The sequence below is a fragment of the Plecotus auritus genome, assembly GCF_963455305.1.
Source record: "Plecotus auritus genome assembly, chromosome: 7".
Lineage (NCBI taxonomy): Eukaryota > Metazoa > Chordata > Mammalia > Chiroptera > Vespertilionidae > Plecotus > Plecotus auritus.
The window spans coordinates 90,328,799-90,356,747 of NC_137774.1; the positions used below are offsets into that span (position 1 = coordinate 90,328,799).

At 41.4% G+C, this 27,949-nt stretch overlaps 1 protein-coding gene and 2 pseudogenes across 9 annotated transcripts in view; 1 reads left to right on the forward strand and 2 right to left on the reverse strand.

Moving 5' to 3' along the window:
- The window catches only part of GTF2I (general transcription factor IIi), a 132,331-nt gene that overhangs the window by 51,529 nt on the left and 52,853 nt on the right, over positions 1 to 27,949 (reverse strand). For all 7 annotated transcript variants that reach the window (XM_080681790.1, XM_080681795.1, XM_080681792.1 and 4 more), the window contains exon 9: positions 12,551 to 12,628. In XM_080681790.1, the coding sequence (XP_080537916.1) occupies positions 12,551 to 12,628 (78 nt within the window). The remainder of the gene's footprint in view (positions 1 to 12,550; positions 12,629 to 27,949) is intronic.
- On the forward strand, positions 2,836 to 4,118 carry LOC308254476 (5-azacytidine-induced protein 2-like; annotated as a pseudogene). Its single transcript has 2 exons — positions 2,836 to 2,863; positions 3,392 to 4,118. The product of its transcript is annotated as a 5-azacytidine-induced protein 2-like (transcript).
- Positions 8,721 to 9,481, reverse strand: LOC308255019 (phosphoethanolamine/phosphocholine phosphatase-like; annotated as a pseudogene). The gene has a single exon. The product of its transcript is annotated as a phosphoethanolamine/phosphocholine phosphatase-like (transcript).

Genomic DNA, 27,949 nt, shown 5'->3' on the forward strand with positions numbered 1-27,949 from the left:
CTGGTGGTCAGTGAGTATCATAGCAACCAGTCGTTCTGCTGGTCGTTCTGCTGTTCTGTCAATTTGCATATTAGGCTTTTATTATGTAGGATAATAAAAGGCTAATGTGCATATTTGTTCCCTCGAAGTGGAGTTTGACCAGGGGGTGGGGCCGGCCAGCCAAACACCAGTGGATCCCACCCAAGCACGTGTACCAGGCCTCTAGCTACTATATATATTCTGTAGTCTTACTCTTTATACCTGTTACTTTTTCTTTTTGATTTCCTTTAGCATACTGTCATAGATCATTAAAATTTCTAATTGTCTATGATGTTTCATTTTAGCTATAAAGGTGGGTCTTTAAAAAATGTTTTCATTGATTTTTTTTTTTAAGAGAGAAAGGAAGGGAGAGGAATACAAAAACATCAATGTGAGAGTGGCTGCCTCCTGCACACCCCCAACCAGGGATTGAGTCTGCAACCCAGGTATATGTCCTGACCTGGAATGGAACCACTTAACCAATGGAGTCACACCAGCCAGGGCTTAGCTCCACATGTTTTACCGGCATACATTTGGAATTTATTCATCATATGATAGGCAGCATATTTGACCCTCACGCTCAAAATGCTTGTAGTGTCTACCAGGCATTGTGAAAATCGAGTGTTATCAACACTCATATCTGAGTACCACTCCCTTAGAAGAAGACTGACATGGGAATACCAAAAGTTTTGGAAGAAAACATAAATGTCCTTATGTAGAAGAATGAACAAATGATCACACACTATAACCACCACATAAGAATGTTAAATCGGAGAAACCAAGATAGCGGCATAGGTAAACACCTAAACTGCTGCCTCGCACAACAATTTCAAAACTACAACTAAAAGACAAAAAAGACATCATCCAGAAGCACAGGAAGGCTGGCTGAGTGGAAATTCTACAACTAGAAAGAAAGAGAAAAGCACACTGAGACTCAGAGGAGCTGCAGAAGGCAGAGGTGCTGAGGTGTGCGCGGGAATAGAGCGGGCAACTGAGTGCGTGGCTGGCTTTCTTAAGCGGGAGGAAGACAAAAGCTCCCGACTGCGCTGAACTCCAATTCTGGGCGAGACTCTGGGGACCCAGACTCATACGGGGTGAAACTGGACTGTCAGGAAAGAGAAAAGCACACTGAGACTCAGAGGAACTGCGGAAGGCAGAGGTACCGAGGCACACACGCTTAGAGGACAGGCAACTGAGTATGCGGCTGGCTTTCTTAAGCGGGAGGGAGACACAAGCTCCCAAATGCTCTGAACTCCAGTTCCAGGCGAGACTCTGTGGACCCAGACTCATTCGGGGAGAAACTGGACTGTCTGGCAGCGGGCAAAACTCAAGGGCGGCTTTCTCTCAGAGGTGCTTACAGCGATTACCATGGGACACTGAGACACAGGGGCCTATTAGGGCAGGGCTGATGGGAAACCAATGCTTTCTGCTCCACCCTGAGACTCCGCCCTATGCAAGCTGAGCACAGAGGCTTTTGCCAGTCTTGTCTCATAAGAGTGTCTCCAGCACAGAAGTTATCCCAGTGTAGACACAGCTGATCCTCACAGCCAACTGGCCTGGAGGTCAATTCCTCCCAGTGATACCAACAACAATCAAGGCTTAACTACAACAAGACTGTGCACACAGCCCACAAAGGGGTGCACCAAGAGTTTCTACCTCAGTTAACTGGGGAGGCTGAGCCACTGGGCCCTACAGGACACCTAGCACACAAAGCCACTCTATCAACCCAGGGAAGCAGCCAAAATGCAGAGACAAAGAAACAGGCCACAAATGAAAGAAATGGAGGAAAGCAAACTACTGGATATAAAGTTCAAAACCACAGTTACAAGGTTTTTCAAGAATTTTCTAGAAAAGGCCGATAAATTTAGTGAGACCCTCGAGGATATGAAAAAGGACCAACTAGAATTTAAGCATACACTGACTGAAATAAAGAATAATATACAGAGATCCAACAGCAGACTAGAGGATTGCAAGAATCAAGTCAAAGATTTGAAATACAAAGAAGCAAAAAACACTCAGCCGGAAAAGCAAAAAGAAAAAATAATCCAAAAATATGAAGATAGTGTAAGGAGCCTCTGGGACAACTTCAAGCGTACCAACATCAGAATTATGGGGGTGCCAGAAGAAGAGAGAGAGCAAGATACTGAAAACCTATTTGAAGCAATAATGACAGAAAATTTCCCCCACCTCGTGAAAGAAATAGATTTACAAGTCCAGGAAGTGCAGAGAACCCCAAATAAAAGGAATCCAAAGAGGACCACACCAAGACACATCAAAATTAAAATGTCAAGAGCAAAAGACAAAGAGAGAATCTTAAAAGCAGCAAGAGAAAAACACTTACTTACAAGGGAGCACCCATACGATTGTCAGCTGATTTCTCAACAGAAACTATGCAGGCCAGACAGGAGTGGCAAGAAATATTCAAAGTGATGAATAGCAAGAACCTACAACCAAGATTACTCTACCCAGCAAAGCTATCATTCAGAATTGAAGGTCAGATGAAGAGCTTCACAGATAAGAAAAAGCTAAAGGAGTTCATCACCACCAAACCAGTATTATATGAAATGCTGAAAGGTATTTTTTAAGAAGAGGAAGAAGAAGAAAAAGGTAAAGATAAAGATTATGAACAACAAACACATATCTATCAACAAGTGAATCTAAAAATCAAGTGAATAAAAAAATCTGATGAACAGAATAAACTGGTGAATATAAAAGAATCAGGGGCATAGAAAGGGAGTGGACTGACAATTCTTGGGGGGGGGGTGGGGAAAGGAGTGTAGGGGGTGTGGGAAGAGACTGGACAAAAATCGTACACCTATGGATGAGAACAATGTGGGATGGGGGGGTAAGGGCAGAGGGTGGGGTGGGAACCGGGTAGAGGGGAGCTATGGGGGAAAAAAGTGGAACAAGTGTAATAATCTGAACAATAAAGATTTATTAAATTTAAAAAAATAAAAATAAAAAAGAATGTTAAATCTACATGTGACAAAATGCATATATCTTGAAAACATATATTGAATGACTGATACGTAAGAACATATACAGGTGGACCCCTTCCAGCTGGGACAGTCTGTGAGGCCGGCCAAGCTCACACGGGCGTGTTGTGTTGCTGGGAAATGAGCCTGCTCTCGGAGGTGCCTCAGCCCCTCCTGCCCCATCCTCCGGGTGGCCCCAGCCAAATGGTCGGGTCCTGGCGCAGCCGAGGCCAAAGCAACGGGAATCCCTCCGTGGTGCACCCAGAGAGTCGGCCTTAGCCGGGGATGCGGCAGTGTCTTCAAGGAAACTGGAAGCCCATGCTGAGCCCTGGCAACCTGTTTGGAACGCTGGGGAATCCAAACTTGGTGGCCCTACATAGCCTGCCTTGGGCTTACAGACGCTCTATTAGATGAAGAAACAAGTTCTGAGGGACCAGAACAAGTAAATAAGGCCTATCATGATTATCAAGAGGTTTGCGTTGATAGAGATAACTTAAAGAGCAAATTGGATAAAATGAACAGACAACTCTGAATCTTTATAAGTATTGAATGAACAGCTGCAGTCTAAAGAAGTAGAACTCCTTCAGCTAAGAACAGAGGTGGAAACTCAGCAGGTATAAGGAATTTATCCACCTTCATCAAACTGGGAGGTGGAAAAGTTGAGTTGTGACCTGAAGATCCGTGGCTTGCAACAATAACTAGAACTGATGAAGAAAGAATGTAACAATCTCAGAATAGAGCCACAAAAAGCCAAACAAACGCATCCATCTTAGGAAGACAATCTGCAGAGCAGAGCAGAGCTCTCCAAAGACGAAGCATTTCAAGTGATGATATGCAAAATGGATACTGGGAGCTGAAGAAAGAAATGTCTAATTTACATATGTGACTCAACTACAAGTTGAACTACTGAGAAAACTGAAAACCCCAACTGCGATCAAGAAAGCCTGCACTCCTGCAGGATTCACGGAAGACCTTGGGAAAGACAGCACAAAACTGCACTTGGGGAATTTCACTGCAACATACAAGACACCCCCCCTCTCACCAAATGGTAAAACTCTTTGTCATACCACATCTTCCCCTTTACCAGAAGATGTAAAGATTTTATCAGAGAAAGCAATTCTGTAATCATGGACCGATAATGAGAGACCCATTCCTCATGACTATTCAAACTTTCAGGGCACTACTCGTATGACAGAAATTCTCTGGAAGATAATTCTTGGGTACTCCCAAACCCTCCTAAATCAAGTGAAACAACATTTAGGGAGACTAAAAATAAAACTTTACCTTTACCCATCCTGCCACCCCCACATAACTTGGATCAACGTAATCAAAACTGCCTTTATAAGAATTAATTCTGAAAAGATCTGTGACTTGGTCATGAGGTTGCTGTACCTCCCGCAAAGATACTCTTGAGAAATTATTATTAAACTGAAAGCAGGTTTGATTAAACTTCTGCAAAGTTCTTCAATGTACACATTTGCACATACTGTAACGTATTATGTAGATGATTTTCCAGTATAAGAGAGCAACCCTCCAGCTTCACATTCTGGCTAAGAATCAGATATATACTACTAATAAATTAATAAACTTGAGGTGTTTCAAAAAGAAAAGAGAACATATACACAACAACATTATAGTATGATACCAGTCGTATCAAGCTTAAAAACAGAAAATATTATACATATAATGGAGATAGATACTTCTCTGGGGATATATATAGAGTAAAAATATAAAATCATTATGAGGAAGGACAACCATCATTTCAAGCAATGGCTAGCTTAGGAGGAACAGGGGAGAAAATGGGAATCTGGGAGAGCTCAAAGAAGGATGTCAATTACATTTTTGGCATGTTACATCATGTGGGAAATGGGGACAAGAAAATATTAAGATTCAGTAAACCTGAGCAGACGTACATTTTGCTTGTAGATTTTAAACATTTCATTTTAAAAAGCATTTTAGAAATTATAATAGCGTAATGCAAATAAATGAAGTATACCCAACAATATGTCTCACAAATTGTTTTACAAAAGAAGCTTAAAACAAAATAGTACATGCTGAAGGATTCTATTTATATGAAATACAAAACAAAAAAACTAATCTAGGCTGTTACAAGTCAGGACAAGGGTTGGTTGCCAGGAAAGTAGTCCAAGGGAAGGAGCTTCTAAGATACTGACACCTAACACAGGCATAAAGCACAAGTGACAAATCTGAAAGGAGAAACAGATAAACCCACAGAGACCATTTGACATTTTAATACTCTTGCAATTTATAGAACAAGTAGACAGAAATATCTGTAAGGATATAGCAGATCTGTACCACTGTATCAACCAACCTTAACAAAATTAAAATAACCGAAATTATACAAAGAATGTTCTCTAAACACAATGGAAATAAACTAAAAATTGGTAACAGAACCATATCTGAAAAGTCCACAAGTATAGGGAAATTAAAACTACACACTTCTTTATAAACCACAGAACAAAGATGAAGTCACAAGAGAAATTAGAAAATATTTTGAATTGAATGAAAATACAAATAAAAGTTTATGGGATAGTGCTAAAGTAAGCTTAAGAGGGAAGTTTATGGCATTAAATGCTGTATTAGAAATAAAACCTCAAATCAATGATTTAAGCTTCTATCTTAAGAAATAAAATAAAAACAGATTAAAATTAAAGCAAGCAGAAAAAAAAAAAGAAACATAAGAGCAAAAATTACAAAGTAAAAGCTGGGTCAATGAGGAAAAAAATTTTTGAGAAAACTATAGAGCTGGACCAATGGTCTCTAGAGACATTTTTAATTGTCACAACTAGAAATTGCTACTGATACCTGGTGGTTAGAGATCACGGAGGCTACTCAACATTCTATGATACATAGCATACAACACATGTCCACAATAATGAACTGTTTGATCTAAATATCAATATTGCCAAGCTTGACAAAACGTGAGCTAGGCCAACCAAGAAAAAAAAAAAAAAGACACAAATTACAAAATTGGAAATGGGAGATCAGCAATAAACTTTACAAACATTAAAATAAAAAAGAAAACAAGACAAAGTAGAACAAGTTCCTTAAAAGATATAATTTGTTAAATCAATCAAGAAGAAATTTATAAACAGAACAATCCTAAATCAATAAAAGAAATTTAAAAAGTAACCAAGGAGGGTTTATTATCCCAGGAATACCTGGGTGATTCAACATTTGAAAATTAATATCAATTGCCATTTGAACATTCTAAACAAGAAAAATTATTTAATCACCTCAAATGCAATAAAGAACGTTTACAAATACCCAGCATAAAAATTCTTCACAAACTGATACAGGGAACTTCCTGAAACTGATGAAGAGCATCAACAAAAAACCTACAGCTATTATACTGAAAGATTTCCTTATAAAACTGTGAACAAGGTAGGGATGTCTGCTCTCACTATTTCAACTCACCATAATACTGCATGATCCCAGCCAGTACAATTAATATAAGAAAGAGAAAAGGAAAAATAATATCTACTAAGAAAATCCCCAAGATTTTACCAACAATTTGCTAGAACTAGTAAGTAAATTTTATTTTTTTTAAATATTTTTATTGATTTCAGAGAGGAAGGGAGGAGAGAGAGATAGAAACATCAATGATGAGAGGGAATCACTGATCGGCTGCCTCCTGCACCGCCCCCTACTGGGGATCGAGCAAGCAACCCGGGCATGTGCCCTTGGCCAGAATCGAACCTGGAACCCTTTAGTCCACAGGCCAACGCTTTATCCACTGAGCCAAACCAGCTAGGGCAGTAAATTTTAACTAGGTTACAAGATACAAGGTCAGCACATAAAAAATCTATTGTAATTCTATATATTAGCAATAAACAGTTGGAAGCTGAAATGTAAAAGAACAGTACCACTTATGGCAACACAAAAAACATTAACTACTTAAGATATAAATCTAACAAAGTATGTACAAGATCTCTATACTGAAAACAATGCAATGATAATGGAAATCTAGGAAGAGCTAAAATGATGATATATATGCCACGCTCATGAACTAGAGTCCATATTAACACATTGCGGAAGGATCATGAGAATTCTCGTGTTTTCATATTACACGGTTTTACAAATTATCATACTTTAAAAGGATATTAGCTTTTAAGAACATAAATAACCTCAAAATGCAATGGGTACTTAATTTTAAGGCGTGCCTTTAACATTTATGTAAAACTTTTTTTTATACTCGTTCAATAGAAACTTATCTGGCCACTGGGTAAAGCTAGCAATAAAACTACTGATCCATATTAAGATACTCAAGCCAAGTTTGTCTATAGATTCAGCAAAATCGTCATTAAAATCCCCAAAGGACTGTTTAACCAATCAACAAGCTGATTTTTAAAATTCATATGAAAAGTTAAGGAGCTAAAATAGGCAAAATGATTTTTAAAAAGAACAAATTTGAAGGACTCTCACAATCTGACTTCAAGACTTACTATAAGCTACAGTACTCAATGTAATTTTTGCAAAGGACAGACACAGAGATCAATACACTCAAGAAACAGAGAGATGTAAAGGTAATGCAATGGAAAAGAGACAATTTTTTCAACAGACAATACTGGAAATCCATAGGCATTAAGTGTCAGCTCAGTATCTTGAACACTACACAAAACCCAGGTCTATCCCTAACTGGTTTGGCTCAGTGGATAGAGCATTGGCCTGCAGACTGAAGGGTCCCAGGTTCGATTCCGGTCAAGGGCATGTACCTTGGTTGCGGGCACATCCCCAGTGGGAGGTGTGCAGGAGGCAGCTGATCAATGTTTCTCTCTCATCGATGTTTCTAACTCTCTATCCCTCTCCCTTCCTCTCTGTAAAAAAATCAATAAAATATATTTAAAAAAAAAAACACAACAAAAACAACCCAGGTCTAACTGATCACAGACCTCAGTGTAAAGCTATAAAAACATTTATGAAATATAGAAAAAAATCTGTGACGTTGGGTCAGGCCAAGATTTCTTAGCTATGATTCTTAAGCACAATCCATACAAGGGGAAGCTACATTAAAATTTTTTTAAACATATTTTTATTAATTTCAGAGAGGGAGGGAGAGGGAGAGATAGAAACATCAATGATGAGAGAATATCATCGATCAGCTGCTTTCTCCCATTGGGAATCAAGCCTGCAATCTTGGCATGTGCCCCGGCCAGAAATTGAACTGTGACCTCTTGATTCATAGGTCAATGCTCAACCACTGAGCCATGGCAGCCGGGCAGAAAATTCATAAATTTGACTTCAAATTAAACTATTTGCAAATAACACCACAAAGGACTTTAACTCAGAATATACAAAGAATTGTCAATTCAATTATTGAGAAAAATATGCAAACTGTATCTCAGCTTGCTAGGTAAAAAACTTGTCAAGCTCTCATCTTCTTCAATTGCACTTAAGATATCATCACTTCAGATAATCTTTTACCCTCTCAAAATATCCGATTTCCAACTCTTTCCTCCTCCCCCTTCACCTGCTTTAATAGCTCTAAACACCGAAGAGGAGGGGTTTGGGTTTCACTGGCTCTGCTTTAAAAACATCATGGCTTTCTGTTCCATAAGAAAGGAAGGCGCTGCAGAGGGCCCAGCCCACAGGGGGTGACTTTGGTTAAGTTCCTGGTCTTGATGCATAGACGAGGCTGGGGTACGAGAAGACACCTCGGCACAGCTGCAAGGTTCCTGGCTGGTTGGACCCAAACAGGACAGTGTGCTACCTCGTTCCACCACCAGGAGGCAACTATTCCATCTGGCTTTTCTTCCTTTGGGGTTGCTGCTGCAGATGGAGAGGCACGTCGTGGTTGGTCTCCCAGGGCACCATGGTGGCACAAACGAGCTGGGCTCGGTCTTCTGCGCCTCCTGGATAGCCGCTGTGCGGGAAAGCCACGTTGCTGCTGGCCAGCAGCCCCATGGGGCAGAAGTCATTGGCGAGGCACTCGAAGTGCACAACGTCTTGGGTCCACTCACACAGGTAGTTGCTGAGCATCTTGTGCTTGCACCACGTTGGTGGGGCACCGCGTGCAGCTGTGTGTGTAGAAGGGCCGAAGCACCAGCAGCCCCGTGCATCGGGCCCCGATGGGTTGCTGAGGATGCGGCGGAACACACCCAGGTGGCCGGCAGCGCGCAGAGCACTCTCCACGCTGAAGGTGTTGGCATCCGAGATGAGAATCACCTCGAAGCAGGCTCCCTACTTGACCACAAACTGCAGCATGTCGCCCATGCCCGGGGATAGGGGGATGGCCTCATAGACCGCAAGCAGGCCCCGCAGCCGCATGCCCCACTCGCCCAGGTACTTGAAGACCCGGTGCATGTACTCCTTGCAGAAGCCCTCACGGTAAGTGGCGCGCAGGCTCTCCAGCAGCCTCTGGACCCGTGCAGCGCGCACTATCAAGTCGCCACTGTTTTTGTCCACGATAGTCTCGTCAAAATCGAAGGTCAGGAGGAAGTGCACAGCGCGCCCTGCACAGCCATCCAGCCGTCCAGTTCCCCGGAAGGACCGTGTCAGAAGGTGGAGTTCGTGCCAGAGTCCAAAGCAAGCGAGCAGCAGAAGCAATGGAGCTTGGGGAGGTAGGAGCCTCTCACGCCAGACCACGACATACCCTAGACAGGCATCAAAGGCCAGCAACGGAAACCACCACCTGTAGGCACTGTTGGTGTCTAGCCCTCATCCAGAGCTCCTATAGAACAGTTTGTCCAGAATGATCAAATCCTTCTGTGTCGTCCAAAAGAGTTCCTCAAATAAAAGGGGCACAGGATCTCTGAGCTTCTCCAGCAGGGTGCGGAGTGGCGGCAGAAGTCTGTCCCGGCTGAGTCTGAAGTGCAGAGAGAGCAGAAAGAGGGACTCGCAGAGGTATTTGGGTGCAGAATGGAACCCGGGTGCTTACGGGAATTGGAGGGGACGCGGTATTTTATCCACCCTCGGATTTCTGGGCTCCGGCTCATGAGTGCCTCCGGGCCAGAGGGGCCGTGGATGATGTGCATCTGGGCCGTCCCCTCCACCTGCCTTCCATGCCTCCACCGGGGCCACCACGCGTCCCCTTTAAATGCCCAGGAGCCGGAGCTGGAGGCGCTGGCTCTGCAGCTGCTGCAGCGCCTGAGTCCCTGCAGTCTGCGCACGTCACATGGGGCTGTCCCTGATTTCCAACTCTTACTATTCAGTCATCATCACTCCCAATTTCAAAAGGGGACAGAAAAAAGCTTCTATAATCATGGATGACATAACGGAAATGTTAAAAAGGCAGTAACGCCCGGCCAGAGTGGCTCAGTAGTTGAGCGACGAGGATTCCTGGTCAGGCCATAATCTGGATTGCGGGCTTGATTCCCAGTGTGGGGCATGTGGGAGGCGGCCAATCAATGATTCTCTCTCATTGATGTTTCTATCTCTTTTTCCATCTCCCTTCCTCTCTGAAATCAATTTTTTTAAATGGCAATATCAAAAACAAAAGTAAACATTTTATTTTAAAAATTAATCATAATCTGTGTAAAAAAAGAGAATATTAAACAATATTAAATGTATGCAAATGTTATTAGGGTACCAACAACTGCTATAAAAGCTAAATATTTACCAAAATTTTAACTTTTTAATTAAAAATCCTCAAAATTATCTTAACCTTTTAACCATGCAATTCCAAATGTCACATGCAATAAAATGTTCAAAACTGACAGATAAAATTCACTATAAAATGGCTTAATATATGTATCAGTTATTCATTCACATGATTACAAACCAGAATAAATTTATTCATAATACTTTTATGTTACAGAACTGATAAAGGCTTATCTTCTTAAATGAACTAAACCTATTAAGCAAATGTATATTAAAAACAAAATGAGGTTTCATAAGACACTCACTAAAATGGCTAAAAAGAACAAGACTGACTGTATAACTGTTGACAAAGATGTGGAGCAACTAGAACTACCATACACTGGGGAAGGAAATGTTAATACTATATGCACTGTGTAAAGTAGTTTGGCAGTTTCTTAAAAAGTTAAATACCTACCATATGTCCCAGCTATTCCATTTTTAGGAATCTACTCAAGAGAAATGAAGACATATTCCACACAAAAATTTACACGCAACAGCAACTTTATTTTTTAATAGCCCCAAACTGGAATCAACCACGCGTCAATAAATAGAAAGGGATAAACAAATTGCCATATAGCCATACAATGGAATAACACTCAATAATAAAATGGAATTAGCTAGTGATATAAGCAACATCATGGATGAATTTCAAAACAATTATGTGGAATGAAGGAATTCACAGTATCCCACCCCAAGAAAATAGTACATACTTGATGATGATTCCATTTATATAAATTTCTTAAAAATGGAAACTAATTTAAAGTAATAGAAAACAGAGCAATGATTGGTTAGAGAGAGCAGTGAATGACAATGGGACACAAGAAACTTGGAGGTTAGGGACATTACATTATCTTGAATGTAGAGAAGATAGTGTGATAAGCATATAAAAAAAAACTAATCAGATTTCACTCTTTAAATGTTTTGATGTACCTTATGCATCTATAAAAATTACTTATTAAATCTAGAAAACATTCTTCTCAACTAAAATCCATTGATGCATGAAAGAGAACTCCATTGTGAAATTATAACCTTTAATTCCTTCCTCATAATCAAGCAAAAGGTAACAAAATAAAAAATAGCTAAAATTTATTTGTCTTACCTTTTATAGATTTTTGTGATAGTTATTTTTAATCCATAAATAGAACTAATAAAGTTTCAGAAGACCATTCATGCCTTAAATAACATTAGAAACTGGAGTTGAATTCTAAATTGTGCCACTTTTGTTCTTTTAAGAATATTAGCCCTGGTCAGTGTGCTCAATGGTTAGAGCGCCGGCCAGTGCACCAAAGGGTTGCAGGTTGGCTCCTTGCTCCCAGTCCAGGCATGTGTCTCTCTCACATAGATGTTTCTCTCTCTTTTCTCCCACCCTCCTCCCTCCCTTCCACTCTCTCTGAAAAGCAATAGAAAAAATATCCTCAGGTGAGGATTAACAAAATATATACATATATATATACATACACACACACACACACACACACACACACACACACACAAACGCACGCACACACACACACATATATATATATTAATTTAATGGCTACTTTATATTTCCCCTGTAATTGTTTGCAGGGGTCCTCAAACTTTTTAAACAGGAGGCCAGTTCACTGTCCCTCAGACAGTTGGAGGGCCGGACTATAGTTTTTTAAAAAAACTATGAACAAATTCCTATGCACACTGCGGGCCCAGGACGAGTCGGCTGCTAAGCAGGACAGGCAGCGGGACCCAGCGGGCCAGATAAATGTCCTTGGCGGGCCGCATGTGGCCCGCGGGCCATAGTTTGAGGACCCCTGGATTATATTGCCCTGTTTTTAAAATGTTTTATTCTAGTGATAAATTACAAGTACACATGCCAATCAAGGAACAATAAATAAAAAGCATTTCAAGAACCCAGGCAATTAATAAATTTAAATTTTCACCACTAACAACTTTTGGAAAGAAAAACTATTAGATAGTATTACCTTGAATGTTATATTGATAGTAATCGGGATCTTCTGATTCTTCCTTTACTGTCACAGCTGCCATTTCCAAGGAAATACCTGTAAAAGCAAATAAAATTACACAATTATACTTCAGGGCACTCAGCTAAATGGTGCAGGGAAATCTATTCTTCCCTCCCAATAATGCAATATAACACATATATAATTTAAAGGCTTTGAAAGGACAAAAGTATGCTAGGTAGCAGGGGTGGGGGGCACGCGGGTGCAGGGTATGAGTCACCTAAAACCCAACCTAGACAAAGTTTTAGCCACTATTAATATTCTGGGATTATTTGCTGCCAGGTTTTTTCTCTGACAGTCCTTATCTTTGGATTTAAAGAACATTAATCACACTCCATATTCATTCACTATTAAAAATACTTTGCCAGCCCTAACCGGTTTGGCTCAGTGGATCGAGCGTCGACCTGCGGACTCAAGGGTCCCAGGTTCAATTCTGGTCACGGGCATGTACCTTGGTTGCGGGCACATACCCAGTAGGGAGTATGCAGGAGGCAGCTGATCGATGTTTCTAACTCTCTATTCCTTTCCCTTCCTCTCTGTGAAATATTAATAAAATATTTTTAAAAAAATACTTTGCCAGCCACTGGAAATTACTCATAAATATCGGTTTTAAAAACTCAATGTTTCGGGGTAAAGATGGCATAATTTTTACCCATATTATAATGAGACTAGAGGCCCAGTGCACGAAATTCGTGCACTGGTGTGTGTGGGGGGGTGTCCCTCAGCCCAGCCTGCACCCTCTACAATCTGGGAGCCCCTCAAGGGTGGGATCGGGCCTAAACGGGCAGTCAGACATCCCTCTCACAATCCAGGACTGCTGGCTCCCAACTACTCGCCTGCATACCTTCCTGATTGCCCCTAACTGCTTCTGCCTGCCAGCCTGATCACCCCCTAACTACTCCCCTGCCAGCCTGATTGATGCCTAACTGCTCCCCTGCCAGCCTGTATGCCCTCAACTTCCCTCCTCTGCTGGCTTGGTCACCCCTAACTGCTCTCCCCTGCAGGCCTGGTCACCCTCCAATTGCACTCCCTTGCAGGCCTGGTCCCTCCCAACTGCCCTCCCCTGCTGGCCATCTTGTGTCCACATGGGGTCAGGATCTTTGACCACATGGGGTCAGCCATCTTGTGTGTTGGAGTGCCAGCTGGTTTGCCCTGAAGGGTGTCCCGGATCAGGGTGGGGGTTCCCTTGGGGTGTGGGGTGCCCTGGGCGAGGGGCCTGTGGTGGTTTGCAGGCCGGCCACGCCCCCTGGTGACCCAAGCGGAGGCCCTGGGATCTGGGGTTTATTTATCTTCTACAATTGGAACTTAGTAGCCTGGAGCGGAGCCAAGCCTTCTGCTTGCTCCGTGGCGGCAGCCATTTTGGGGGGGATTTATGTATCTTCTATAATTGAAACTTTGTAGCCTTAATCGGAGGCCTGGGCCAGCCAGGGTGTGCGGAAAGCTTGGCTTCCTCCATCGCCTGGGGCAACCCTAGCCTCCTGCTCTTTCCAGCTCCGTGGCTGCCGCCATTTCTGTTTGGGTTTATGTATCTTCTATCATTGAAACTTTGTAGCCTTGAGTGGAGGCCTAGGCTGGCAAGGGCAGGCGGAAAGCTTGGCTTTCTCCATTGCCAGGGAAACCCAAGCCTCCCTCCGGCTCTCTGTGGCCGTAGCCATCTTGGTTGGGTTTGTTTGCATATTCACTCCTGATTGACGGTGGGCGTGGCTTGTTGGTGTAGCAGAGTGATGGTTAATTTGCATATTACTCTTTTATTAGATAGGATACACTAATGTTTTTTTCCTCCTAAAAAATCCCTTTGTTAACAGGTGCAAGGCACACTTTTCTGCATAATCCTTTGCCCACGATCAGGATAGGTAATTTGAAGTGGACCTTTGTAGCCAGTTGTAAACCAGTGCATGTTATACAATTCCACACATAAAAAAGTTAGAATTAGAGAAAATAAATCTTTGTGATTAAAATTCAAGCAATGTCAATTATACCTTAATAAAGCTGAAGGAAAAATAAAATAAAATGCACGAAACTCTGGCTAAAAAAATACACAAGTGGCTGACTTTGGGAAAAGAGTAATGAGAGGGAGACAGGAGAGGGACTTCTTGGGGTGTTACTAATGTTCAGTATCCTCTTGGGAGTGTTAGATTACAGAGGTGAGTTTACTTTTTATTTACATTTTATATTTCAATTTAAAATTTTAAGAAAGAAAAGGATTCTTAACAAATTCTTTAATTAATAAATTCTTATTAAGGATGTGTTCCCCATATATAAGGTGAGGCAAAAGTAAGTTTAGAGTTGTTGATATGAAAAATAATACAATAATTAATGAGTAACACAATAATAAACTATTTCAAGTACTCACAACTGTAAACCTACTTTTGACCTGCCATGTGCTGTTCAAAAATAGGGTAAACAAGGTAAAGGAAGTAAGAAGTACAAATTGGGCCTGGCCAGTGTGGCTCAGGGATTGAGCATCAACCTATGAACCAGGAGGTCACAGTTAGATTCCTGGTCAGGGCACATGCCAGGTTGTAGGCTCGATCCCCAGTGTGGGCTGTGCAGGAGGCAGCGATCAATGATTCTCTCTCATCATTGATATTTCTATCACTTTCTCCCCCCTTACTTCCTCTCTGAAATCAAAAACAAAATTTTTTTAAAATATATTTTTATTGATTTCAGAGAGGAAGGGAGAGGGAGAGTTAGAACCATCGATGATGAGAGAGAATCATAGATCAGTTGCCTCCTGCACGCGCCGCCGCCCCCCCAGTCCCAAAGAGATCCAGCCCGCAATTGGAGCATGTGCCCTTAACCGGAATTGAACCCAGGACCCTTGAGTCCACAGGCCGACGCTCTAGCCACTAACTAAGCCAGACCGGCTAGGGCCAAAAACAATATATTTTAAAAAATAATAAAAGAAGCACAAATGGGTAGTTACAAAATGGTCACAGGGCCCAGCCGGTGTTGCTCAGTGGTTAAGCATCGACCCATGAAGGAAGAGGTCCCTGGTTAGATTCCCATTCAGGGGACATGCCCAGGTCATGAGTTTGATCACCAGTAGTGGTGTGTGGGAGGCAGATGATTACTGTTTTTCTCTCATCAATATCACCATCTCTATCCATCTCCCTTCCCCTCTCTAAAAGAAAATCAATAAAAACGTGTGTTTATTTTAAATGGCCACAGGGGTGTAAAGTACAACAAAGGGAATACAGTCAATAATCTATATATATAAAAGGCTAATATGCAAAGTGTCCCCTTGGGAGTTTGACCAGGAGACCAGAATTTCGATTGCTCGCTATGATGTGCACTGACCACCAGGGGGCAGGCAGAACGAAGGAAGGCCCTGGCCAGCAGCCAGCAGTCGGGGAAAGGTAGGCCCTGGCTGGCAGCTGGAAGGCCCCGATCGGCCCTGATCGCCGGCCAGGCCTAGGGACCCTACCTGTGCAAGAATTTCGTAAACTGGGCCTCTGGTATTTTAATAATTAGGTTTGGTGTCAGGAGGGTACTAGATCTATTTATGGGGAGGATCACTTCATGAAATATGTAAATGCCTAACCAGTATGCTGTACACCTGAAACTAATATAATGTTGAATGTCAACTGTAATTGAAAAAAACGTTTAATAAAAACAAATAAGTATCCCTTGTTGAGCAGTCTAACAAGGCTAGACTACAGGAGCTTTCAAAAAAGAAAGATTTCATCATATGATTGCAGGAGCAGATAATACTTTCAAACAGCTTTAAGATTAAAAAGGGCGGCGAAGTAAGTGAATGCTGTACAGACATGCTCCCAGGACCAAATTGGAATTGCAAGTAAAATACAGAAAAACTTCCTAAATAAGCAATAAAAGACTCACTGGAGAGAACTCTGATAACCAAGATGGAAAGTGGACACCGCTTTCCGCATAGAGATTGGTAGGATGGGTGAAAGTACGAGAGGCTGACCGGGCACCCACCGACAGCAGCTGAAGTTCCAGTGAGATAGCTGTGGCGGGTTGCCACTGAGAACTCTGGGCTCTAATTCCCAAGCTAAGCCCCGCAACAGAGAGCACCAGAACTAAGAAGGATACCCACATAACATATGGCTATGAAAAGCAGTGGGGTTGCTGTCTGACGGAGAGATGGCTGGAAAGTCAAGTACCCTCTTAAAGTGCCAGCACACAAAATTCCCTGTGAAGCCACTCACCTTGTGCTCTGTCAGAGGGAGGGCAGAGTGGACTGGAGCTGTGTGAGCAGAAGCCCGGATTGCGGGTTCTGGGGTAAGAGCTCAGAAGGCAGACACCCTGGTTTCCTGTGCAGAGGTCATTTTTCTCACACAGACATTTGCTACACAGGTGGCTTTGCCTGGGGTAAAGACAGTTGACCCATCCTATTGGAAAACACCTTGCTCCATGGCAAAAAAAAAAAAAAAAGTTTCTGAGGCCCAATAAGAGACTGAGAATAACAATTAGCATCCAGGCAGAAGCAATTGCCCCACCCTATTGAAAAAACTTGAAGCAATTGCTCCACCCTATTGAAAAAAACGTGCAGGAGGCAACTTGAAGTACCTCTTTGGATGATTGCCTGAGGGCAATTCAAGACAGAATCCTATCAGTCTGTAGGCAGAGGTGATCTCTGGAGGCTTCGAGTATTTGCCTAATCTAATTAGACAAAAACAGTGTTTGACACTGTCCTGCACTAGAGACTGAGAAGCATAGCAGATCTAGCTAATATACAGTCACAAACCCAAACAGGCAGCCAAAATGAGGAGACAAAGAAACAACACCCAAATGAAAGAACAAGAGATTTCTCCAGGAGATAAATGAAATGGAGATAAGAAAGTTAATCTGTGCCCTAAGTGGTTTGACTCAGTAGATAGAACATCAGCCTGGGGGCTGAAGGGTTCTGGGTTTGATTCTGGTCAAGGGCACATGCTGGGTTGCAGGCTTGAACGGCAGTAGGGGGCATGCAGGACACAGCCAATCAATGAGTCTCTCTCATCATTGATGTTTCTATCTTTCCCTCTCCCTTCCTCTCTGTTGGAAAGAAATGTATTTCTTATAAAATAAATATATTTAATTTAAAAAGTTTATCTGCTATAAAGTTCAGAATAATAATGGTAAAGATGCGCAACAGCATGAGAAAAGATATAGTAACTATGAAAACAAATAAAGAATGACATAGCACAAATAAAGAACACATTGGAAGGAATACACAGCAGATTGGGGGAAGCTGAGGATCAAATCAGTAAATTAGAAGACAGGGTTGGAAAAATCACTCGATCAGAGAACCAAAAAGAAAAAAACAATTAAAAAACAGGAGGACAGCCCTAACCGGTTTAGCTCAGTGGATAGAGAGCATCAGCCTGTGGACTCAAGGGTCCCAGGTTCGATTCCGGTCAAGGGCATATACCTTGGTTGCAGTCACATTCCCAGTAGGGGGTGTGCAGGAGGCAGCTGATTGATGTTCTCTATCATGGATGTTTCTTCTAACTCTCCCTCTCCCTCTCCCTTCCTCTCTGTAAGAAAAAAATCAATAAAGTATATTTTTTAAAAACCACAAAAATAAAACACAGGAGGACAGCTTAAGGGAGCTTTGGGACAACGCTAAACTTAACAATATTCGAATAGCAGGTGTGCCAGAAGAGTCAGAAAGAAAGAGATAAAGAATGTGTAGAAGAAATAATGGCAGAATGTTTCCCTAACCTGGTAAAGGAAAAAGTCACAAGTTCAAGACGCACAGAGAACCCCAAACAATAAGAACCCAAACAGATCCATGCCCAGACACATCATAATTAAAATGCCAAAAATTAAAGACAAAGAGAGGCTCTTAAAGGCAGCAAGAGGAAAGCAAACTGTTACCTACAAAGGAGTTCCCATAAGACTGACACCTGATTACTCATCAGAAACTGTACAGGCCAGAGGGAATAGCATGAAATACTCAAGGTAATGGAAAGCAAGGATCTGAAACCAAGATTACTATAACCAGCAAAGATATCATTCAAAACAGATGGTCAAATAAAAGAGTTCCCAAAAAAAAGGCTAAAGGTGTACATCACCATCAAATCAGCATTATAAGCAATGTTAAAGAAATTGCTGTAATGAGAAGAAAGAGACAGAGAAACAGAGGCATACAGAATTAAAATGGCAACAAATAAGTACCGATCAATAATAACCTTAAATGTAAATGGATTAAATGCTCCAATCAAAAGACAGCGTAGCTGAATGGATGGAAAAGCAAGACCCAACTACATGCTGTCTATAAGAGACCCACTTCAGAACAAATGACACACACAGGATAAATTTTCCATGGAAATGGATAAGAAAAAAAAGCTGGAGTAGCAATATTCATATCCAATAAAACAGACTTCAAAATAAAGGCCATCACAAGAGACAACAAAGGTCACTACATTATACTAAAGGGATTGATCCAACAAGAGGATATAACCCTGATAAACATATATGCACCCAATATAGGAGCACCAAAATATATATAAAAAAAAAAACGTCTAGAGGACTTTAAGGGAGAAATCGACAATACAGTCATAGTAGGGTACTTTAACACCCCTTTGACTAAACTGGATAGATCTTACAGACAAAAAATTAACAAGGAAACAGTGAAATTAAAGGACACACTGGATCAGATGAATTTAATTGACATTTATAGAACATTTCACCTCAAAGCTGCAGAATATACATTATTTTCAAGTGCGCATGGATCATTCAAATGATAGACCACATGTTAGAACATAAAACAAATCTCTACAAGTTCAAGAAGATTGAAATCATATCAAGCATCTTCTCAGATCACAGTGGGATGAAATTAGAAATCAACTATAGTAAAAACACCCAAAAACATTCAAACACCTGGAGGCTATATAGCACGTTATTAAACAATGAATAGGTTACCAACGGGATCAAGAAAGAAATAAAAAACTTCCTGAAAACAAATGAAAATGAACACACAACAACCCCAAATCTCTGGGATACAGCAAAAGCAGTCCTGAAAGGTAAGTTCATAGCACTACAGGCCTACCTCCAAAAATAAGAAAAATTACCAACAAACTATTTAAGCCTACAACTTAAAGTACTAGAAAGAGAACAAGAAAAGCCCAGAGTAAGTAGAAGGAAGAAAATAATAAAGATTAGAGCAGAAATAAATGATGTAGAGACTAAAAAAAATTATAAAAAAACCCAATGAAATCAAGAGTTGATTCTTTGAAAAGATAAACAAGATTGATGAACCAATAGCCAGACTCATTACGAAACAAAGATAGAGCAGCCAAATAAATAAAATCAGAAACAAAAGCGGAGAAGTAACCACTGACACCACAGAAACACAAAGGATTGTAAGAAAATACTCTGAACAACTATATGCCAACAAGATAGACAATGTGAATGAAATGGACAAATTGCTACAAAATTATAATTTCCCAAAACTGTATCAGGAAGAATCAGAAAACCTGACTAGGCCAATAACAACTGGTGAAATAGAAGCAGTAAAAAAACAAAACAAACAAAAAAAAAACCTCACAGCAAACAAAAGTCCGGGTCCGGATGGCGTCACAGGGGAGTTTTATTAAACAAAGAAGAACTGTGTAACACCTATACTCCTCAAACTATTCCAAAAAATCCAAGGGAAGGAACATTTCCAACTCTTTTTATGAAGCCAGCATTATCCTAATTCCAAAAACAGATAAAGACCCTACAAAGAAAGAGAATTACAGGACAATATCCCTTATGAAAACAGATGCTAAAATCCTCAACAAAATATTAGCAAATCAGATTCAGCAATATATTAAAAAGATCATACACCATGACCAAGTGGGATTTATTCCAGGGATGCAAGGCTGGTACAATATTCACAAATCAATTAACATGATACATCACATAAACAAATTGAAAGACAAAAATCACATGATCATATCAACAGATGCAGAAAAAAACATTTGACAAAATCCAACACCCATTTTTGATAAAAAATGCTCAACAAAGTGGGAAAAGAGGGAGCATATCTCAACATGATAAAGGCCATATATGACAAACCTACAGCCAACATCATACTCAATGGGCAAAAACTAAAACCATCTCCTCTGAGAACAGGTACAAGACAGGGATATCTGCTTTCACCACTCTTATTCAACACTAGAGGCCCGATGTACAAAATTCGTCCAAGTGTAGGCCTTCCTTCCCCTGGCTGCCGGCACCAGCTTCCATCTGGCACCCAGGACCTGGGCTTCCCTCCAGCTGCTGTCAGGCACCCGGGACCCGAGCCTCCCTCACCGCCTGGCTTCGTCCGGAAGGTCATCCGGAAGGACGTGAGGAAGGACGTCCAGCCTAATTAGCATATTATGCTTTTATTATTATAGTAGTGGAAGTCCTAGCCACAGCGATCAGACAAGAAGAAATAAAAGGCATCCAAATTGGAAAGAAGGAAAATTCCTTATTTTCAGATAACATGATACTGTACATAGAAAACCCTAAAGACTCTACCAAAAAAACCACTAGATTTAATAAATGAATTTGGCAATATAGCAGGCTACAAAATCAACACCCCAAAATCGATCAATCCCCAGTAGAAATACATGGGTGTACTCTAATAAAATTAAAAGTACACAGATAATTTCTGTGACATTTTTGCAAAATATGCATTATATGAATCTAATCAAGAGTAAATAGATACATTCTTCAGAAGTGTCAAGGTCGTATGAAAGACTAAAAAACTATTCTATATTAAAGAAAGAATTGGCAAAACTTGAAATGGATATGAGAATTAGATAAGAGTAACTCATTTTCCCCAAGACACCAGTACCATCCAAATAATCTCCGACTTTAGAAGTCAGAATTAAAACTTTATCGTAGCAGCCAATTCCATGACTTGTTACTTGTTTTTTTTAATAAATCTTTTTTTTTTAAATATATTTTTATTGATATTTTACAGAGAGGAAGGGAGAGGGATAGAGAGCTAGAAACATCGATGAGAGAGAAACATCGATCAGCTGCCTCCTGCACACCCCCTACTGGGGATATGCCCGCAACCAAGGTACGTGCCCTTGACCGGAATCGAACCCGGGACCCTTCAGTCCACAGGCCGACGCTCTATCCACTGAGCCAAACCGGTTTCGGCTTTAATCTTTATTGTTCAGATTATTACAGGTGTTCCTCTTTTTTTTCCCCCCATAGCTCCCCTCCACCTGATTCCTCACCCCACCCCATGCCCTTACCGCCCACCACTGTCTTCATCCATAGGTGTAAGATTTTGTCCAATCTCTTCCCACACCCCTCACACCTCCTTCCCCTTGAGAATTGTCAGTCCACTCCCTTTCTATGTCCCTGATTCTATTATATTCACCAGTCCATTCTGTTCTTCAGATTTTTTATTCACTTGATTTTTAGATTCACTTGTTGGTAGGTATGTATTTGATGTCATTTTGTTGTTCATAATTTTTATCTTTACCTTTTTCTTCTTCTTCCTCTTCTTAAAGAATACCCTTCAGCATTTCATGTAATCCTGGTCTAGTGGTGGTGAACTCCTTTAGCTTTTTCTTGTCTGTGAAGCTCTTTATCTGACCTTCAACTCTGAATGATAGCTTTGCTGGGTAGAGTAATCTTGGTTGTAGGTTCTTGCTATTCATCACGTTGAATATTTGCCACTCCCTTCTGGCCTGCATAGTTTCTGTCGAGAAATCAGCTGACAGTCGTATGGGTACTCCCTTGTAGGTAACTAACCGTTTTTCTCTTGCTGCTTTCAAGATTCTCTGTCTTTTGCCCTTGGCATTTTAATTATGATGTGTCTTGGTGTGGTCCTCTTTGGATTCCTCTTGTATGGGGTTCTGTGCGCTTCCTGAACTTGTAAGTCTATTTCTTTCACCAGGTAGGGAAAGTTTTCTGTCATTATTTCTTCTAATAGGTTTTCAATATTTTGCTCTCTCTTCTTCTGGCACCCCAAAAATTCGGATGTTGGTACGCTTAAAGTTGTCCCAGAGGCTCCTTACACTATCTTCATATTTTTTTATTCTTTTTTTCTTTGTGTTTTTCTGGTTGGGTGTTTTTTGTTTCCTCTTATTTCAGATCTTTGGTTTGATTCTTGGGGTTCGTTGATCTACAATTGAGTTTCTGTATATTCTTTATTTTAGACAGTGTATGCTTAATTTCTGACTGGTCCTTTTCCATTTTATTGGCATTCTCATTAAGATCCTTAAAGGTCTCACTAAGCTCCTCAGTGGTTTTTAGAAGATTCTTGAGTAACCTTATAAATGTGGTTCTGAACTCTATGTCATCCAGTAGTTTGCTTTCCTCCATTTCTTTCATTCGTGACATGTTTCTTTGTCTCCGCATTTTGCTGCTTCCCTGTGTTGATGGAGTGGCTTTGTGTGGTAGGTGACCTATAGGGGCCAGTAGCTCAGCCTCCCCAATCACCTGAGGTGGATGCCTTTGGTAAACCCCTTTGTGGGCTGAGTGCAAAGTCTTGGTGTAGTTAAGCCTTGTTTGCTGTTGGTACACTGGGAGGAATTGACCTCCAGGCCAATTGGCTGTGAGGACCCGCTGTGTCTATAATGGAAGAACTGCTGCACTGGAGACACGCTTACGGTGCAGGACTTGTTTCAGTGGGGCTTTGGTGCTCACTGAGTCTGCCTCTTGAATGTGTCACTTATGGATGTGAGGAGTTGAAATCTGGTGTCTCACACTGACCACTAGGTACACTGGCTTCTGGATCTCCAATGGGGTGCAGGTCAGCTACTGTCTGAGGCCACCCAGCAGGAGCTACAGCGAGAACTACAGTTTTCTCCTCTTTGCTTGGGGTTTGGAGGTTTTGGAGCTGTCTGACCCAGGCTGTAAGTTTGCTAGGTTAAGCTGCGATAGGGCAGGACATTCATATGCTAAAGCCACTGCTTGGAGCTTGGGTGGGTTTGTAGATTGTGCGGGGCGGGGTCTCAGGGCGTCATTAGGCTAGGGCGTGGCAAACAGTGATGGCTGCCAGTTAGCTGGCTCTGTGTCTCCGACTGCGTTCCCACGTCCCGTGCCCCAGCACAGTAAACAATTATTCCTGCACGAAGCCCTGCAAGCAAGCCTCCCTCACTTTCCAACCCGATGGCAGACAGTCCAGCTTCTCCCCGTAGGAGTTTGGGTCCCCCGCGTCTCCCCAGAAACTGGAGTTATGAGTAATCGGGAGCTTATCTCCCTTCGGGTTGAAAAAAGCAGTGCTCCCAGTCGCCCGTCGCCAGCCCGATTCGCGCGCCTCCGTACCTCAGCTTTTCAGCGCTTGTGCACCTCTCAATGCTGTTTTCTCTTTCCTTCTAGTTGTAGAACTTCCACTCAGCCAGCTTTCCCGTGGTTCTGGGTGATAGACGTTTTGTCTTTTAGTTGTAGTTTTGAAATTGTTGTGCGAGGCAGCAGTCTAGGTGTTTACCTACGCCGCCATCTTGGATCCTCCCCGTGACTTGTTACTTAAATGATATCTTAGTATTGTTCTTTTTGTTACAAAGTTAATAAATATAACTAGTTAATCTTACATTAAATTTTCTTCATTCAAATAACAGGTATGTTTCAAATAACTGGTATGGCTTTTTTCTCCTGACTTGACCATGACTGTTATGCACAAGGAATATTTTTAAATTTTTTAATTAAAATGGAAATAGTAAAAGAAATTATAGGATAAATTAAGAATGTAAAGATATAAAGTGTAAAGCAGAAAAACAGAAACCTCTATGATAATGATGAGTACTGTTATATACATAAATAAAGGTGATTGAAGCATTCAATAAAATAATTTTTCTCAATTCAAGATGTTTATTTTTGGATGCAAACTATGCAAGAGATAAATATATAAACAAAGGGGGAAATTTCTGAAAAATGATAATTTTGGCAAAGTCAACTAAAAATCAAACAGAAAATTAAGATTTCCTGTGGCAGTAAAAAAGAAAGAAAAATCTTCCGAAAAAGTGTAATACATTCAAATGCTTTTTCTCAAAAAGGACAATTCAACACTACCTTTCTTGAAGAGTTCCCCAAAATCTAACAATCTTTAACATACACAACAAGGTTCTCCTCTTTTCCCCAACAATTCATCCCCAATGCCAGTAGATGGTGCTGAGCAGCTGCATCAGAGAGGTTCCACCACCTGAAGCAGGGTGGCAGAAGAATATTTATATGAGGGAGCAAGGAAACCTGAGTGAGGGGTGTTAGAGACTGAGGGGAAAAGCATGAGTGGCGATAACCTAACAAGGAGTGTCAAGAGTGTAAGTCAGGTAAGGAGACTGGCAATGAGAAATGGGTTGAACAACGGGATATGGGTTAAATGAAGTAATATACTGAGAGCATGTGGTTACTGCTGCGGAGCGAACGTGAGTAAACGACCACTGGAGTCCAGACCAAATTAAAATTTAGTGAGCCTTTTAAGAGCCGGCCGGCTGACTGCTCTCTCTCCATGCAGCAAGCCCAGGAGCAGCCCCAACCCTTTGTGTCTGACCGTATTTAAACCCATTCACTACATCCTGTTTTTGCAGAGCAGTCTAAAACAATTTAAAACAAAGCAGTTCTATCCAATTAAAAAATGCACCTGGCATGGCATTGAGATTATGGGCATATCTAGTCTCTGGCCTACAAGGTCAGACAGCTAAGTTTATCTTCCTCATTATTCAAGCAGGCTAAAGCAGGCTAGAAAGCAAAGTTATTTTTAGAATAAGAGTCTGTCTAAAAAAAAAACAGCAGAGAATTCCAAACAGTAGTTTTACAAAATAGGGGTTAGCCTTCTCACTAGGAGGAAGCATGCTCAAAAATTCCCACTCTCCAACAGTCACTATGATTCTCCTTGTGACAGATCAGAATTATATAGGAAAGGGAAGAAAAAGTACCTCGGAGTGTTAAGAGAGAAACTGAAGCTACAGGCATGAAAAAATATACATGTAAATGTATGTATGTGTATGTAAACACGTACATACACAGATTCCCTAGCTTTGTCTTGTCCACTTAGAAGCAGTGACATCCCAATTGCAACAGCACATCCAGCACCAAAACATTGATTTCTTAATACCACTGTCCTCCAAAAGAAACCAAGGCTTCTTATGAAATAGATGGCGCTCCAGTGCTGAATTAGAAAAAGAGTACGATAAACCATAACCACCCTGTTTTGCAAGAAATTAAAAATAAAAAGTTCTAAACAAATGATGGTGATATTTTCAAATGACATCCTGAAGTGGCTCCCAATAGCCAGAAAAAGGACTATTTGCAAATCAAAATAAATAATGATAATGGATTGGAATGCTTTGAATAAAATAGAAATATATGGCCCTGGCTGATGTGGCTCAGTTTGTTGAGAGTCGTCCCGTAGCTGGTTCCATTCCCTGTCAAGGCAAATGCCTGGACTGGAGGCTTGATCCCCACTGAGGGGAGTGTAAGGGGCGGCCAAACCAGTATTACATGAAATGTTGAAGGGTATTCTTTAAGAAGAGGAGGAGAAGAAAGGAGGAGGAGGAGGAGAAGAAAGGAGAAGAGGAGGAGAAAAGAAGAGGAGGAGAAAGGAGGAGGGAGAGGAGAAGGTGGGGGAGGGGGAGGAGGAAGGTGAGAAGATCAAATATATGAACAATAAAATGGCAATAAATACATACCTATCAACAACTGTATCTAAAAATCAAATTAAACGAACAAAGAATCTAATCAACAAAAGGAACTGATGAATAAAATTGAATCAGAGGCATGGAAACATGGAAGAGAGTGACAAATCTTAGAGAGAAAGGAGGAGGGCAAGAGGGATGGGGAGGAGGGAAGGGGAGCCAAGCAGAGATTAACGAGAGATCTTATGCAAAAATGCATTACCTATGGACACAGACAATAAAGTGGGGAAGGCCTGCGGCAGGGTGGGAACCAGGTGGAGGGGGGCATCCTAGGGGGAGGGTGGGGACATCTGTAATACTCTCAACAATAAAGATGTATATTCCTTAAATAAGGAAATACTGCAAATTCCTTAAAAATGTATATTCCTTTAATAAGGAAATACTGTAAATATCCATTTTTCTTTTCCAGTCAGAGGCTAATAGTAAATTACATACAAATAGAGGCCCGGTGCACAGATATGTGTATGGGTGGGGTCCCTCAGCCTGGCCAGCGATCAGGGATGATTGGAGGGGCCCGCCGGCCAGGGGGAGGGATTGCAGGAGATTGGCCAGCGGACCAAGGGAAGGGACCGTGGGAGGTTAGCTGCCCAGTGAGGGAGGGACCACGGGAGGTTGACTGGCCAGGGGGAGGGACCAAAGGAGCTTGGTCAGCTTGGGGGAGGGACTGTGGGAGGTTGCCCGACCGTGGGAGGTTGGCTGTGGGAGCTCACTGACCACCAGGGGCAGCTCCTGTGTTGAGCCTCTGCCCCTGGTGGTCAGTGTGGGTCATAGCAAGTGGTCGACTGGTCATTTGGTCACTTAGGCTTTCAAATATATAGACTAGAAACCTGGTGTATGAATTTGTGCACAGGTGGGGTCCAGCCAGCTGGCCCTGATGGGGGCCCACTGGGCTGGGCTGGCAGGGAGGGAGGGGCAGGGGACGCGACCAGGGCCCAGATCAGGCTGGTTGGCTGCTGCACTGCGCATCATAGCCACCTGTCTTTCTGCTGTTTTGGTTGCTGGGCTTTTATATATATAGATGATCTTTTAAAATTATATATTATTTTTAAAAGATGAAGTTGCTTTCATTCTGAGTTTTATCATAAAAGCAGGATAAGAAAAAATTGTAAAAATAAAATTTATAATCAAGTTAGGAAGAACTGTGTCCTATTTAAATAAGCAAAAACACTTGTGCCCTAGAAATGAAACATCACAAGAAAGCAAACATTATGTAAAATTTCGCAGATACACTCAGATCTGAAAGAACTTGAACAGTAAAAATCATTTTAACTATAACCCTGCCGATGTGGCTCACACACCGAAGGGTTGCGGGTTCCTGGTCAAGAGCACGTACCTGGGTATCCCAGCCCCATTAGGGATCATGCAGGACGCAACCAATCAATGTGTCTCTCTCACATCCATGCTTGTTTCTCTCTCTTTCCCCTCACCCTGACACCAACCACCCTTCCAGTCTCTAAAAATCAATGGGAAAAATGTCCTTGGGTAAGAATTAACAAAAAAATTTCAAAAACAACATTTAAACTACATATTAAAAGTGGGGAAAGGAAAGAAGGATTGAAAGTAAATAGTATAATAATGATATCCTCATTTTCCCTATATTCATAGGCAACAAAACCAAAATATAAAACTACATAAAATACAGTGTGGTATTGTCATAAAAATAAATACTAGAGTTCAAGAGAATAGAAATGAAAGCAAATTTAGCTAATTGATTTTTGACAAAGCAGAGGCAATCACAGAAGAAAAAAAATCTTTTCAATAAATGGTGCTGAGTGGATAGAGC